The sequence below is a fragment of the Chenopodium album genome, chromosome 8 (genome assembly GCF_948465745.1).
Source record: "Chenopodium album chromosome 8, dcCheAlbu1.1, whole genome shotgun sequence".
Classification (NCBI taxonomy): domain Eukaryota; kingdom Viridiplantae; phylum Streptophyta; class Magnoliopsida; order Caryophyllales; family Amaranthaceae; genus Chenopodium; species Chenopodium album.
In genome coordinates this window covers 67,105,042-67,121,290 of record NC_137841.1, presented here as the reverse complement: position 1 = coordinate 67,121,290, position 16,249 = coordinate 67,105,042, and the positions used below count along the sequence as shown (strand labels likewise).

General features: G+C 31.5%; 1 protein-coding gene across 1 annotated transcript; it reads left to right on the top strand.

The window, feature by feature from the left end:
• Positions 1-12,445: 12,445 nt before the first annotated feature.
• On the top strand, positions 12,446-13,855 carry LOC145556344 (uncharacterized). The gene has a single exon (XM_081617997.1). The coding sequence runs from the start codon at positions 12,494-12,496 to the stop codon at positions 13,364-13,366; it is 873 nt and encodes a 290-aa protein (XP_081474123.1). The 5' UTR covers positions 12,446-12,493; the 3' UTR covers positions 13,367-13,855.
• Positions 13,856-16,249: the final 2,394 nt, after the last annotated feature.

The window sequence follows — 16,249 nt, the reverse complement described above, 5'->3', positions numbered from 1 at the left end:
GAACTTAGTGATTTGACATAAAATAGAGAGGAAGAATGTCTAGTCGTTGCAAATAATATAAAACAGAGATAGTAAGAAAAGTCTATACTATTCAATAGCCATCATAAGTGTCCCAAGTGAGACTTAATACATCAAATTATTAACAACCCAAAATCTAACTTAGATACTACTACCTAGGTCTAAAATAGAGTTTACTCATCTTAGGTTAACTTAGTCATAAAAATAAAATATAAAAAATACTCTGAGAGTGACGTGCAATGATACAAAAATACAAAGTTCTTTGTACTAGAAGCCGGCCACGCCGCTTATTGAGTTTATTTTTCAGCTCAATTATGTTACAACAAAATCAAGACAATAGAATTAATCAATACGATACAAATTATAGCAATGATTGTTTATAGTTATTATGATTGATATCTAAGTATGACACTTGTGTTAGCCACTTGGATTACAAAAGCTAAATTTTCACGTGCTTGTGTCAATATTATGCCATGTATTAGTAATCATAATGGATGATCTACTTATGAGATTTGCATTAATATAATAAGAATTTATTATATAATAGAACTTGGCCAATTTCAACTTTGTACTAGAAGGTTTGAACTCATCTCAAGATTGAAGTTACACAAGATTTCATTAATGTAAACATCCTTTGTTTCTATTTGATGTTCTTACAACCATTCACAATTTTGATGATTTTTTATTTTTTTTTAAATAATATTCTAATGCATAAGAGAAGCATATTAATATGAAATCTTAGTTGATAAACAAAAACTAATCAAGAATATCAAAACCATTAAAAGAAAGATCTTACTCAAATTTAACTTAAGCTAAGTGGTGTTGTAATTCATATAGTATAGACTATAATTTACTAAAAGATGTAAAGAGTCATAGGTTTACAAAAGGACAACGATGAAACTAGTCTTAATAAGGCGATAATTTATTATACTTACAAAAATTAGAAAGTACAGTAGGTTGATATCCCAAACAATTGGAAAATAAATATGTGGCTCAACAATTTATTAAAATGTGTATTAATGTTAAAGAGTAGGTCATTCTTATATTCAATGAAACCACCAATACAAATCAAACCAAAAAGTTTTTGGCAGTGCTCTAACCAATAACCATGTGCAAGCAATCATAAAAGATGCTTTTATTGTAATTTAGACTTAAAAAAAAATGACATGATACTTCCATTCCACAATATAAGTCAAATTAGGAGAAGATAAGGTTAAAAGAGGTAGCAAGGTGAAATGGTGATGACCCATAACATTTTATATTTGCCCCTTAAACAAACAAGCTAGGAGTGTGGCTCAATGTTTTATGTTATTGTCCTACTAATCTAATCATACCCCTAATCATAATAATATTGCCGTTCAATGTACCAACATACCTAATCATTCATCGAATTTCGTGCAATTCTATCGGCTAAATAAGTAGCTACTCACTCTTTCAAAAAGTCTATATCCCACCTACTCTTTAACAAGTACAAGTATTATTGATTATTCAATGTGTTGGACATTTGTGATTATTCACTATTTTTGTACGAAGTAGATTTTTTATATGAATCATCGAGAAGTACTTTATACTAGTACATCCTAGCTCCTACTCCATAAGAAAAGGATTTAATTAGGAAATGAGAAGAAAAACAAAGTATTATCGTCGTCCTATTTGATAAATAAAAATAATTCTAATTACTACCTCTGTTTTAGGTTATATGCAACGATTTGACATAAAGTAGAGAGTGACAATGTCTAATCGTTGCACATAACCTGTAACGGAGGTAGTATAAATTTGTAAGAAAGTATGTACTTCCTTTATTTTCTTTTAAATATAACAGACTTTCTTGGTACACACTTTAAAGAAAAGATTGAGTATAAAAATGAACAATTTAATCAAAAAATTTGTACACGTAGTACCTAACCCTTTTATAATCTTAGTGTTGATTTTTTTTTTCCTTTTTTTTTATTTTTTTAATTAATAGCTCGTTTTTACTCTAAACGACTCCTAAAAAGGAGTGTTGCATTTTTAATAAAACAGAAAACTATTTATTTCCATAATAATGACAGTAACGTAAGGGTGATATGATTGGTGGTAATTGATAATCATGAAAACATTAGTTTGAGTAGTTCCTCAATGCCATGATAAACTTAACAATAGCAAACCATAAGATAGTGCACTATGTTACCAACGCAACCTCTCATTACATTAACCCTTACAAAAATACAAAGAAGATTTGAAGAATTTGATTGAAGTTAACAAACACATAATTAGTTGTTGATTTAAACATCTAATCCAAGCAAGTACTAGAAGCATCAACCCATAACCTAGGAAGCAATAAGCCACATAACCCTACCAACATTCTTTATCATAGAAAATTACAATCTAAATCATTACACCTAATTAACCAAAATAGTGAAAAGAGAAAAAAAAAAATAAAAATATAAAAGGTACAACCGAAATGACAACATTAGACCACAAACGACGCACTAACAATACCTTGTTAGCCTATAAATAGTTGTTAGCTCCAATTGTTTTAAAATTATACCACAAACATCAAATCAATTTATGTCTGCTATTGGTAACACTTGGCTACACCCTTACCAATTATAGACTTTTTGTCGAGGTTTAATGGAGACTCACTAACTAGACCATAAAGTGGAGATTTAATCATATAATTCATATTTTAGTAATCTTAGGTAGGTTGTTTGTGTTTTATGGTTAAATTATACTAATAATTAACTAATTTTTTAAAACTAGTGAAGAAAAGCTCAATTCCTTTACAAGATGTACTATAAATAGACTCTTCAAACTAACTCAAAGACCTTAAAGTACAATAACTAGACATGTCTAAATGACATATACCTTACCAAAACACCCTTATTCGAGTCGACTTTGATCTGATATGACGACTCAAAAACTAGTTTCAAAATTTAAATCGATTCATTCTAAACCTAAACCTTAAAATGACCTGACTCGAATCCAATTCAAATGACAAGATCATTGCACTAATTAAAGCATGACAAGGAGTTTGCATTGCAAGTAATTTGAAATGGCAAAAATAGTAAACAAGTAACACAACCACCACCTAAATCTATCAAAACAACCATTGAAAAAAATCCTTAAATTATAGTTTCAATATTTAAGCAAGGAGATGATTGGACCCTTTTGGGCCCATCAAATAGTCCATAAATCCAAATTAGATCCCTCAAAGCCTGGACTATGTTCAGAGTACAGCCCATACACCAAATTGAAAAGGGACCCATTTCCTTTTATAGTATAATAATACTAATAATTTTCTGTTATAAAGGCCCACTTTTGTCCCCCAACACCCCATCTTAACTCAAAGGCATGCAATACTCGAGCTATTTCTCCAAAAAAAAATCAATGATACATCATGTATATTACAAGCTTTATTATTAATCTTTTCAAAGAGGCCATTATTCAATTTAAAAGATATTTATATGTTTTTTCTCCCACTATCTACCAAATTAAATTTAATAGTAATCAGTTTTTACAATAATAGTGACACTTGTAAATAATTGCCATAAATATCGACATTATTTTCTTTGTAGCACAATGATTAGATTGGTTTATTCATACATATGGACATTATTTTGGTATATTGTATTTTTTATCTCCGCCATGCACACGAGGGTTTTTTTTTTTTTTTTTTTTTTTTTATCAGTATATTATTGCTATAAAATTTGTATAAAAAGCTTCGGTCTACCTTTTCCCTTAAAAATAAAAGTAGAATAGTGTTATTATTTTTTGTTTTTAATTATTTGTAATAAATAAATATTTTATGTTTTCTTTGTACAGAGTAGCAAATAATAATTTAAGAAACAGGGTTAGTATATAATTTGTATGGTGTTATGAATTGTGGAGGGAGGGAGACGATATAGCTAGTGATGCCTATAGTAATTTAACTTTGGAGCCTAGATATAACATTATATACGATGTGGTTATTGATTTGAACTGGTCGTGGATGTAATTTTATTAGAATTTTGTTTTATTCTTTATTGAGTATAACACCCCTTTTTTTGGTACTCGATGTTAACACACTAATCAATTTATCATGCATAATGGATTAATGGTGATGCCTTAAACTCTTAAACTAAGAAAACCTTATGATCGATATACAATAATATGGAACTTTGCGTGAATCATTAATTAGTTTTAGATTTGTAGACAAAATGAATTTTCTTTTAAAATTTTCGATCTTATACACGTGTAGATACAAAAAGTAAATTTGTACGTATCAAAGATTGACAATTAGCCCCATGAATAATGTAACACACGTCCATTTCAAGTTTTCAACACATTTATACTATGAAGTATCTTAGTATATGAACTCCTTACAAATCAGGTGCATTTTATTGATATAAATAGTGTATTAAGATTATTTTTTAGGTAAAAAAAATGTATCACAATCCACAACGTTAAGTCAGCCTCATTAAAAATAGTAGAGAAATGTTGTTGTTATGTGAAGTTTGATGATTTATAATGGTGTAAGCCTCACTATTTAGATTTTGAATTTTTTTTATTAGCTATTTTGAAAAAACAAATTAATACTCCTTATCAATCAATCAAAGAATTTTCATCAAGTACCCTAAGACTTCCTATATATTATTAGGTTAAGCCTTACACGTGTAAAGCTTAAATTAAAGAACATCCAAATGTAATCTTTATCAATCAAGGCCAGGTTTTATCATGTACCCTTAATTTATTTTCATACATGCAGCTTGTACTTGTACTCTTGTAGCCTTAAGACAATAAAGACTTGCTAAATTATTACCACGTACATTTAATGACGTACTAATAAATAGTGAGACCCTGTTAAATAGTGTTAACTAGCCCCCTTTCAATTAAAACCAATGGGCCTAGAGCTGTGAGTTTCTGACCCGAACCGTTAAACCCGACTGTTTCGAACCGATCCGAAATAAAACTGAACTGTTTAAAACCCATTTTTTGGAAACCGAAAACTGACCCGACCCAATTTTTTCCAACCCGAAACTGAACTGAACTGAATTTGTGCAAACCGTTACTAACCCAACCCGTTATCAAGCCAAACCGTTACAACCCGAAACTGAAAGTAACCCAAACCGATTACGTTTAAATCCGATAGTAACCCGACCCGTTTTAAACCGAAAACCGTTAAAACCCGATAAAAATCCGATAAACCTAAATCGTTCCAACCCGTAACCCGTTGTGACCAAACCGGTTATAATCCGTAACCCGTTGTGACCGAATCGTTTACGACCCGTAACCCGTTGTGACCAAACCGTTTAAAACCCGTAACTCGTTATGCCTGAGTCATTTACAACCTGTTACTCAATATGTTTATGATCTAATCTGTTTTAACCCACTACTCGATAAACCCAACTTATTTATAACTTGACTTGATTATAACATGACTCGTTCCTACCCGTTATCTGACTAATTCGACTCGATAATCATCCGACTCAATTTTAACACGATATGATTTGATTAGAAACTCGCTTTAAATTGGGTAAACTCGTTTTCAAACCAACCAAGTTCAATCTAAACCGATTATAACCTGAAACGATAATGATTGGACTCGATTTCACCCAATCTGTTTTGAACCGAAAGCCATTTTCGAACCGACCCAGTTAAACCCAAACTGATTATGACCCGAACCAATTACGACCCGTCCTGATTAAGTGTAACACCCCAATAATTCTCCCTTTTCCAAACCACCTACTTTAAATAAAAATAGAGGAGAACCATTGGCATGTTACCGCCACGTGTTAAAACGTTAAGGCTTTATCAAAGTATCGCAGCGGAAATCCAACTTAAATATTAAAATAATATAGTTTAGAAACCAATAATCAAAGCTTACAAATTGGAACCATAAAGGCCCTTATTAAAACCAAACCAATATTCAAAATCCCAAAACATAATTAAAATAGTAAAACATAAATAAGTTCAACACAAAGAACGAATACTCTCAATCACACCAATCCCTTGACAATGCGTATGTCAAATCCCCGAACTTCACATCATCAAGCTAACCTGTGCAATACTGCTCCCCAATAATACAAGTGTAATAATTGGATCATCTCAGGGTCATTGAAAGGCGAAGGCCATGACCAAAAGAAAACACACAAAAGCACGCAATCAGCAAAGCTGAGTACATACAAGCTACAACGTACCAAGCCTAGCATGCTCAACTAATTAAAGTAAATAAACATACAACATAAATTCATTAATCAAGACTCCACACTTAAACAATTCAATCGACTTAACATACTTGCTAATCAATTCCAAACACTTAGCTTGACTCTTTATATTTAATTTAATTAATTTAGTTGGAGTAAGCAATAGACGAGGTTGTCCAATCCACCAAATCATTTTGGTCCCAAATGACCATTTAAAATAAAAGTTTAGCGCGATGCAAGAATGGGCGCGACTCCATTCTCACAAAGTTAGTCTAGGATCCCATCTAACTTTCATTATAAAATAAAAATGTAAATACCAAAAGAAAAGAGGACATGTTGATCAAACAAGCCTCGAAAAGCCACGGGCTACCACCGTGTACCCCAACCCATAATTGTCAATACTCTAGAAGTGCACGTTTTCCAGAGTTTTATTGCTCATCCATGTTTCACTTTACGTGATTACAATTTTAATTAATAGCCGACTCAATCAAGAAGACCATACATAACAATCATACATCAATTCATTTTTAATCTTATTTAGGACAATGGTGATCACATCACAAATTGACCTTTAATTCCAATTAAACTTCCAAATTATTCAAAATTGTTGAACATAGTCAACTCACCTAGCCATTTCGGCTTAATCCACCTTTACTCAACATACTAACAAGTCATGCTCGAGTAATAAAATAAAATAAATAACAACCTTGTGGAATAATTAATAAATTCATTCCACTTAAACCATTCAATTCCAATCCTTTAATAATCCAAATGTGGTTAACAAACCGATCCAATAAAAATATGCATGTATCAACATTCCATACAAACAATTAATCCAATATAATTCAACATGTTTGCATCCATAATTCCATACAAACATAATCAATTCACCAAAACATGTCTCATAAACATAAGCACATGAATTAATTAAATGTATAACCAAACAATTTTCATCAAAGTGTTCTCTAATCATGAAACTAAGTTCTTTTCTTTGGTACCTAAACATGATACTACTTACAACGAAATAGACATGTACGCACCTCTTATAAACAATCCTCTGTGCCACTTTTAATCACTTAAAAGTCTCCTAAGAAATAATCACTTCCTAGAAAACAAGCAACAATAATAAATTAATACTTAACCAAATTTCCAGCAATATAATTTAGATTAAAACTCCTTAAAACTTCATTAAAAACATGTTTTTATGGTTAATTATGCATTAGAAATACAATAGGAACAAAAGCCCCAATTTAATTAGTCATAAGAACCCTAAAATCTCAATTTAAATAAATTGAAACCCTAGGTTTTTAAAATTATAAAATCTGAAAATTATAACAACAATTATAATATGAAATTATTAGTTTAAAACATAAAAACATGATTTTGATACTAAAAATATAAACTTTATACTATAAAATCAAAACCCAAAACTAATTATAAACATTAAGCATAAAAAAAACTTCGTTGAAAATCAAAAACTGCCCGAAAATCATATTTAGAGGCTGAATTTGGCCACGAGAGGGTGGTGCTCACTACCAAAGGTAGTGATTCTTTCTTAAAACATTGTTTCCACATGGAAAACACTACTTTTTTTGTCAAAATCGGATGAGTTCAGAACCTGATCGGGATTAAAACGGGATTAATATTAACGAACCAAAATCTAAACATTAAAACACGAATTTACGTGTTCAAAATAATCTGGAATTAAGTTAAACTAATTAGTAGTATAATCACCAAAATTTCAAAACACCATTACTATAAAAGCCCTAAATCGATTGTTCATAAAAACCCTAAAATCATGATTTTCAATGATTAAAAACCCTAGGTTATTAAATTTACAAAATCCGAAAATTATAACATTTATAAAATCTGAAATTATAAAGTTTAATCATCAAAATACAATTTGATACTAATTAAATTAATTTCAAACAATAAAATCAAAACCCATAATCAATAATTATAATTACACAAATTAATAAAATAAAGGAGAAAGAAAATAAGACTAACCTTTTGTGTGGGGAAATTTTTGGGATGTATGGGGTATTTATAGGAGAGAGGGTAGTAGGGTAAGTAGGGATATTGGGCCTCATTAAATTAATGGGTCAATTAAGAAAGTAAACTGGGTTTGGTTTGTTTGTTGGACATAAATTATAGAAGGAAGGTTCATAAAAAGTTCTTTGTAATAAAATCGTTTATCAACCCCAAAAATAATTTGAAACTTTTGAAATTAAATTTCGGAAAAATACAAGTAAATATTATAAATAATATATAATTTCATTTATAATATATTTTAAAATATGGGGGATTACATTAAGACCCAAACTATTTTTAACCGAAACCCACATTAAACTGGCTAAACCCGTTTTCAAACCGATCCGGTTCAACCCAAATTGATTATGACCCGAACCGACTAGAACCCGACCCGATAAGGACCCGATCCGAATGGAAACTGCAATTAAAAAAACCAAACCGTACTGACCCGATAATTTTCAAAACCGACCGAAACCGACCCGCTTATTATTTCAACCCGTTATAAACCGACCCGTTATAACCCGAAATTGATAAACCCAACCCAAACCCGAACTGTTTAACCGAATTGACACCCCTAAATGGGCCCCATAATTACCCCATTTCTCTCCCTATCCCTTACGTATATATAACACATTTATTAAGGTTATACTTTTTAGTTTGTACAGTATATTACATTTAAATGATTCATATTTATATGGATAATAAACTAATGAGTAATCTATATCTATATCTATATTATTATTAAAACTCCAAGACAAGGAGTGCCATTTTGCCATTTGTCAATTTTTTTTTGTCATTTCGCCACATCACTTTAAATTTTTTTGCCACGTCACTTTTGCAATTGTAGTATTGTATCTAAATAATGTGTTTGATAATAATGATCACTTTAAATTTTTTGCCACGTCACGTTATAATAATGATCAATCAAATATTGATTCTAAATTTAAAGAAAGAGAAGATGTTACTTGCAAACCAATAGGCTAGCCATTATTAGTATTTAGTTTGGTCACAATTGATAAGATGAATAATTAAAATGTTTTAAAATTGCTTTGACCCATTTAATTTGTAAAATATGTAACCGATATGTATTCAATATATTTATCCCTATAAATTAACTATCTAAGGAAATGATATACTAAATGGTCTAAACCTCTTGGAGAAACATTTTACTAGGCCAGTATTGAGCTAGGTAAGTATTTGTTTACTCTACCTACCTTGGAATGCAATGGATATATTTTGCATACTTAACTCATATTTACACTTTTAATAAATCACCCCAAATTAATTATGGGCTATATATGTTTTAAGCAATAAGTAGCATTTTGGTTCGATGATTGTGTAATATGTAAGAATTGCTATATTTTAATATGAGATTTCATTGGTTGATTTTCTTTATAGTTCACTCAAAGCTCTAAAAGTTATTGCGTGTAAAATTTTTCATTATTCACTACCTATGCTCGGTGGTTGAATATTGGTTTGATGATCCATTCGTGCATCCAATTTGAAAACAATACTACGGAGTACATTTTTTTAAAAAGGATATAATCCATGTAATTATTTGTCATGTACGTAATTGAATATGAAGAAGATAAACAAGCCCGGGGCATTGCCCGGGTCACTAACTAGTTACATCCTTCAAAAGAAAAGGGTTCATGATATAAATAGTTTTTACCAATTATGACTACAAATAAACATTTAAAAAAATTGCTTCACAAAATTACATGTCAAGCGATGTAAATATTGTATTTCATTTCTTTCGTGTTGTTTTCACTTTTAGCCTCGTATATAACCTTAAGACTTCATATAGTATTGTTTTTAGTCTTTTTAATATATATATATATATATATATATATATATATATATATATATATATATATATATATATATATATATATATATATATATATATATATATATAACACACGTATGTATGTATGACCTTTCTTTTATAAGATGATAGTAAAAAAAAGCACGATTAATTAGCTTATAGTTAAAGAATCGGGTTAACTCTGCACATATATAGCTGCTATTAGTTAGCAAATATATACGAAGTATATAGGATGAAAATAAATATCACTGCATGCATAATAGGTGATATGTGGTAAGTATTTTGGAGGAAAATATTCAACTTATAGGATGGTAAAAACTAAAAAGTGCCCCTACATGCATAATTTATAGTTTAAAAAAAAAAAAAAAAAAAAAAAAAAAAAAAACCTATTTAGACAAATTATAGTTTAATGGTACTTTAGACAAAAAAAACACTATTTAGACAACTTATAATTTAATGGTACTATAGACAAAAAAGTACTATAGAGTCAGCTAAAGCTTGTCATATTTATATTTTTACCCTTCTATATGCTTTGTAAATGCATAGCATATTAGTAGCTATTCATGCACTGGGATGCACTTGAGAATATGATTAATCGGGTCCATTGGCTTTGATTTTTTATATAACTAATAATCTAAATTAAAGTGAGTATATTGTATTTTAGAAAAATAAAAGTTTGTTGATGAATGAAGTCATTCATCAATACTCATTCGATTCTTTGGGAGTAGTACCGTAGCATAAGCCCCTATATATTTTACTTGCAGATAGGATGACATTTTTGTAAATGTTGGGAACTTGAGAAAAAACAATGGTGGAAAATATGATGGCAAAAAGTATCATTACATGCATAATAGTACATAAAAAAGTAGAGGTGATAAAAAATTCAGGGCGAGCCCACCCTTAACATAATATCTCATGCTCAAACCCGAAAATTATGGAGGTCTTTTTCGGGGCCAAAACGGGCTTTTCGAGCCTTTTTTAGGCCGGGTTCGGGTTTTAAACTAAAAATGCGATTTTAGGCTTGCCCAAACCCGCCTATTTTCGAGCCGAATAGGACCGGACTAGGGGTCGGGGCCGAGTTTGATCACCTCTAATAAAAAGTACTATTTAGATAACTTATATTTTTGTGGTACATTACACATGCATAATAAAACACAAAAATGTACCAGTATTGTATCAATAGAGAAAATGTCACCGAATCTCAGATTACCCTCCTATATACATGCAAAATATATAGGTTAAATGCGCCTAGATGCACTCCATATTCTCGCCATATCCATTATAAAACATTAATTAGGATTATATTTGTATATTTTTTATTTCTTTTTTTTTTAGAATGGATATTTGTATATTACAAATTTGAACATTTATGGAGTAATTTTTATCCTTTTTTTTATAAAAAAAAAAAAAAAAAAAAAAAACAAACAAAAAAAAAACTTTGTTTAGTATATGTTCAACACAAATTCTTATGTGACTGGACACATTGTGTAGTCAACCAACTATGGGATTTTGTCACATATGGGTTGATTGGATCGCACCCGCCAACCATGAGAGAAAGTCTACTTTACAAGTTAAAAAGATATTTCCTCCCAAAATCATATAGCAATCGGAGGAATAGACCCTTAGCCTTATAAATATTTGACTCTCTCAACTTTTATCAACGTGGGACACTTACATGTGTTATTTGGTAGGATATACTTCAACACTTCCCCTTACATGTTAGGTCCCTTTAAGTCATTACAATTATAGATAAAAGTTAGAGAGAGAAAGGTGGAAAAAAGTACGTGCAAATGAATAATTTAAAGGTAAATTAGGAAGTTCAAGGAATAAAGTTAAAAAAAAAAAAAAAAAGGGTACAATGGTCTTTGTATACTATCTAAAAATAGAAACATAAACTATATTTTAAGTCTTCAAGATAAGAAAATAGGAACTATATTGTGGAACAAAAAGAGCATTTTCAATCACGTATTAATCATAATTATTATTATTATTTTTTTAAGATATAACGATTTAGGAGACCTTTCTCTTAAAAAAAAAAAGACAATAGCTAAGAAATCCCAATCAATAACTAACATTGCAAATAAAGAATCAGAATGAGTATAGATGAGGAGCTTTAATCATCATCAACATAACTTTATTATTTCCCTAAAAAAACAATAATTTAAAAATTTTCTTTCTCCCACCCCCTTTTTTTTTCTCTTCTTTTCCCCCCTTTTTCATTACTCTCTCCCCACCAATCAAATTTCATATGACAAATAATTTTAATTATTTTTTTTTTTTTTCAAAAAAGTATATACACCAACAAAATAATGGCAGCTTTCAACCCACTCCACTTCACTCCATTCCATCCTCCCATCTTCTCTCATTCTTTCTCCTCACTTTCTCTCTCTAAAAATTAGTGTAAAGACAACCAAAAAAACTAAACCCCCCCCCCCCCCAAAAAAAAAAAAAAATGTTTGAAGAAGCAATATCCTTACTTTCAATTTGGGCTTCCATGAATAGTTGGTTAACCCCAACTGTGCTATTCCTTCTCCTCAACCTCATGATCGGCACGATCGCCGTCACTTCCGGCTTCACCTCCCACAAACCCTCCCATCACCACCACTCCCACCACCTCCACCACCACCACAACCACCAATCGCCGCCGCATCAACCACCACAACAACTTCAACCCCAATTGTCGCGCTCTTCTTCCGTCCTTCAACGCCTTAAATCGATCAATTTCTACACCTACTACGCCCCGCCACCCACCACCCACTTCCAACAACCATCACCGGCGCCGTCACCTTCGCCACCATATCCGCCGCAACAACAACCGGATCCCATTCCAGAACCCCACCTACCCACCGTCACAACCGCCTTCGCCGCCGTCGAAGTCGCCGGAGAAGAAGACGACGACGAGAGACCCACTTTGGATGAAATCTACAGCAGAATCAAGCTCGACAACTCAGTTTCTCACTACAATCGACAAAATTCCGACACTAAACCTTCCGGCGGTGAAATCCCAGTAAAATTATCGAAGAAGATGAAGAAATCTGCTAGTCATAAATCTGCTTTCAACCATTTTCATGTTGAACCAGAAAATCACGAAAATGCTCGTCACACGGCCGTGCCGTCTACTGTTGAAGAGGACTTTGAAGAGGAGAGAGAAAATGCACCACCCGTGCAGCTGTTTAGGGAGGAGAGAGAAAGAGAAGAACACGATAATGGTGTTGATGCAAAAGCAGACGATTTCATCAACAGATTTAAGAAACAGTTGCAAATGCAGAGGAATGATTCCATTGTCCGATATAAAGAAATGATTCATAGAACTTCTGCTCAGTAAGCAACCTTGTTCTAAATTAAAATTAATCGAATTTCTTCTACTTTTTCTTTTTTTTAAGAAAAAAAAATGTTAATCTCCCTTTTTTTTGGGTTATTAAGATTTTCCATTACGGTGTTGATTACGGAGTTTAATTAGTTTTTGGATCAATGAAGTATTGATTAAGTTAGTGAAGAAGATTAGTCGTAAAGACTCTGGATTAACGCAAATTCTTGTATCAGACGGTCTGATGGTCAGATGAGGTATTAGTTCGATTTAACTTGACGTTGTGACGGTCAGTCTAGGTGTTGACGTGTTGTTAGTCAAGTTCGTGTTAATGTAAATTCTTGTATCAGACGGGGTATTAGTTTGATTTAACCGAAGGGGGATGAGGTGGTTGTGTAAAACTGTAAAGTGGGTTTATGGTATTATTGGTGATGAATTATGATAATGATGATAATCATGGATGATGATGATGTGTTAGAATTTATACTATTGTATGGTTGCTAATTATGGACCGTTTTTCGTTGGAAAAAAAAAAAGAAAAAAAAAGGGGAATTAGTATTACTGTATTAATTTTGGGTAATTATTTATTTGGATGTTTTTACTTTAAGTAGAAAATTACTATATTAAGTGGTAGTTATGGTTTTGTCACATTATATTCTGCTGTGTGATCTTGATCTGCCGCGCCACCGACATGAATGGAAGAAGAACAAGGACAACTGCAGCTTTTTTCTACCTCAGTGTTTTTATTAACCAGCCATTTTTTTTTGGTGAAAAGGGTAGTTTAGTCAATTACTCATTATGGCAAGTTTTTGTGATGGTGGTGACACTTCTGGTTTCCCAAATTGCGTTAAGCTCTCTTTCGTCTTGATTTAGTTGTCACCAATGATTTCGACTTAAACTTTAAAAAAGGAGAATGACATAACAAATTTTGTGAGAGTATAGAAATAGACATGAAAGAGTGACTGTAAAGCGTTATCCAAATTTTGTGAAACATACAGAGATTTTGTTTAAACCAAATTAAATTTGAAATTGTTTTGTTTTGGTCCAAGTCGGTCACAACCGCCCAAAAGGGTATCAGTCAAATTACAAATAGGGAATAGAATTTGAACCAATGAAGCCTATATTGTTCACTTTATTTACGTTTATATTATGTATAATAAGTCTAGTTAAGTTCAAGTATGATAAGTTTAAGAAACTTGTAATAAGAGTTAATCAAAGCTCTAATAAATCCTGGTATAATAGTTTTTATACAAGGTCAAATAAGCGAAAAACAGATGAATAAAACATGTTCTAAATTATACAAGGCCCGTCAATTTTTGCCATGTCGAAACTTTATTTGTGAAAACTAAAGTAGGAATAAGATATAGGCCTTGTTTGGCAAGTGGCTGTTGGCGGTTGGCTGGTTCACTTGGCTTGTTTGACCAGCTGGTATGTTTGGCTGTTTATAATGGATTTTGAAATTGGCGGTTAAAGGTGGTTGTTTATAAAAGTGTTTGGTAAATTAATTGTTGGTAGTTGGCTGTTTATTAGATAATTTGTGGGCCAACAAGCCAAAAGCCAACAAAAAAGCTACTCAAAGCAGCTTTTTCATTTTGGCTTAAAAGCCAGCTTTTTCACTGGCTAAAAAGCCAATTACCAAACACATTTTTTGGCTGTTTGACCTCATAAAAAAGCCAAAAGCTAACCAAAAAGCCATTAAAAAGCCATTTACCAGACATGGCTATAGTTGAATGGCCTGGGCGATATCGATTTGCTGAGTGATGGTGGATAATTGAGTCTTGATACATTATAAGGATGGTAGATATGGTGATGGACCTGAGGTTTATTGGTGTCTTTATCTTTGGACCATATGAGTAATGGAAAAACTCAGAAAATTGGGATTTAAATATTTAATTTTGTTTAATTTTGTTATTGTTATACTTGTAGAAAATAATACTAATAAAATATGAGGAGAAAATGGATGGTTGGCAAAGCACGTGGGATGATATTTAAGGGCATGTGGGTGTGATGTGAGTGTTGGTTACATCAAATTGGTAAGAAATCACAAATTGGTCACCTGGACAACCAAATAGTAACATGTTGGAAAATCAAATGAAAATATTAACAATACTAGGACTAAAGTATTTGTATAATTGTACCATTTGTATGTACAAACAATTGCCAATTGGCAACGTGGAGTGCCAGACGCCACATTCTTTGGTATTCTCTTATGCCATATACTCCCAAGTAAGCATAGATCCTATTTTGTCCATTCTCCTTTTCGCAAATATTAGACCAAAATACTTCCTCCGTTACAAATTACTCGCAACAAAGGGGTATTATTGTGAGATATAAAATATTCTTTTATTGCGAGTAATATGTAATGAAGGGAGTAAGATAAATAAAGTCTAATAAGTTCAAATAAAAAAAGATAAATAAAAATCAGGCGACTAAAAAAACCAAGTAAAAATGGTGGGATAGAATTACTATGTTCTCTTCATGTAATACTCCGTACAAAATATAAGCTACGATGCTATAGTTTGATTAAAATGAGTTAGAAATTTTAGAATAAATCACCATTTGTAGTTCACATGTTCATTTCTCCATCCAAGCACCACAAAATATTGGTATCTATGGGCTCGTTTGGATTTACTGAAATGAGCTGAACTGAACTAAACTGAAGTGATTGGGGCTGAAATGAACTGAATTAAACTAAAAAGAGCCGAAATGAATTGTTTATTGTTTATGATCAGAGAAGGAAATCAAATATTGAACTGATTAGAGGTGAACTGAACTGAAATTAAGCTAAAAAACCAGGTCCTACGAGCTTTTAAGTTGTAATATTCTTGATAGGATAATAATAACATTAGGTGAAAAATCACATTGGCTTAATTTCACCCTCAGTCCCTGACTATACAAACC

What these genes read in the sequence shown, in the direction of transcription:
- LOC145556344 (XM_081617997.1), top strand. Translation starts at nt 12,494, where the DNA reads ATGTTTGAAGAAGCAATATCCTTACTTTCAATTTGGGCTTCCATGAAT.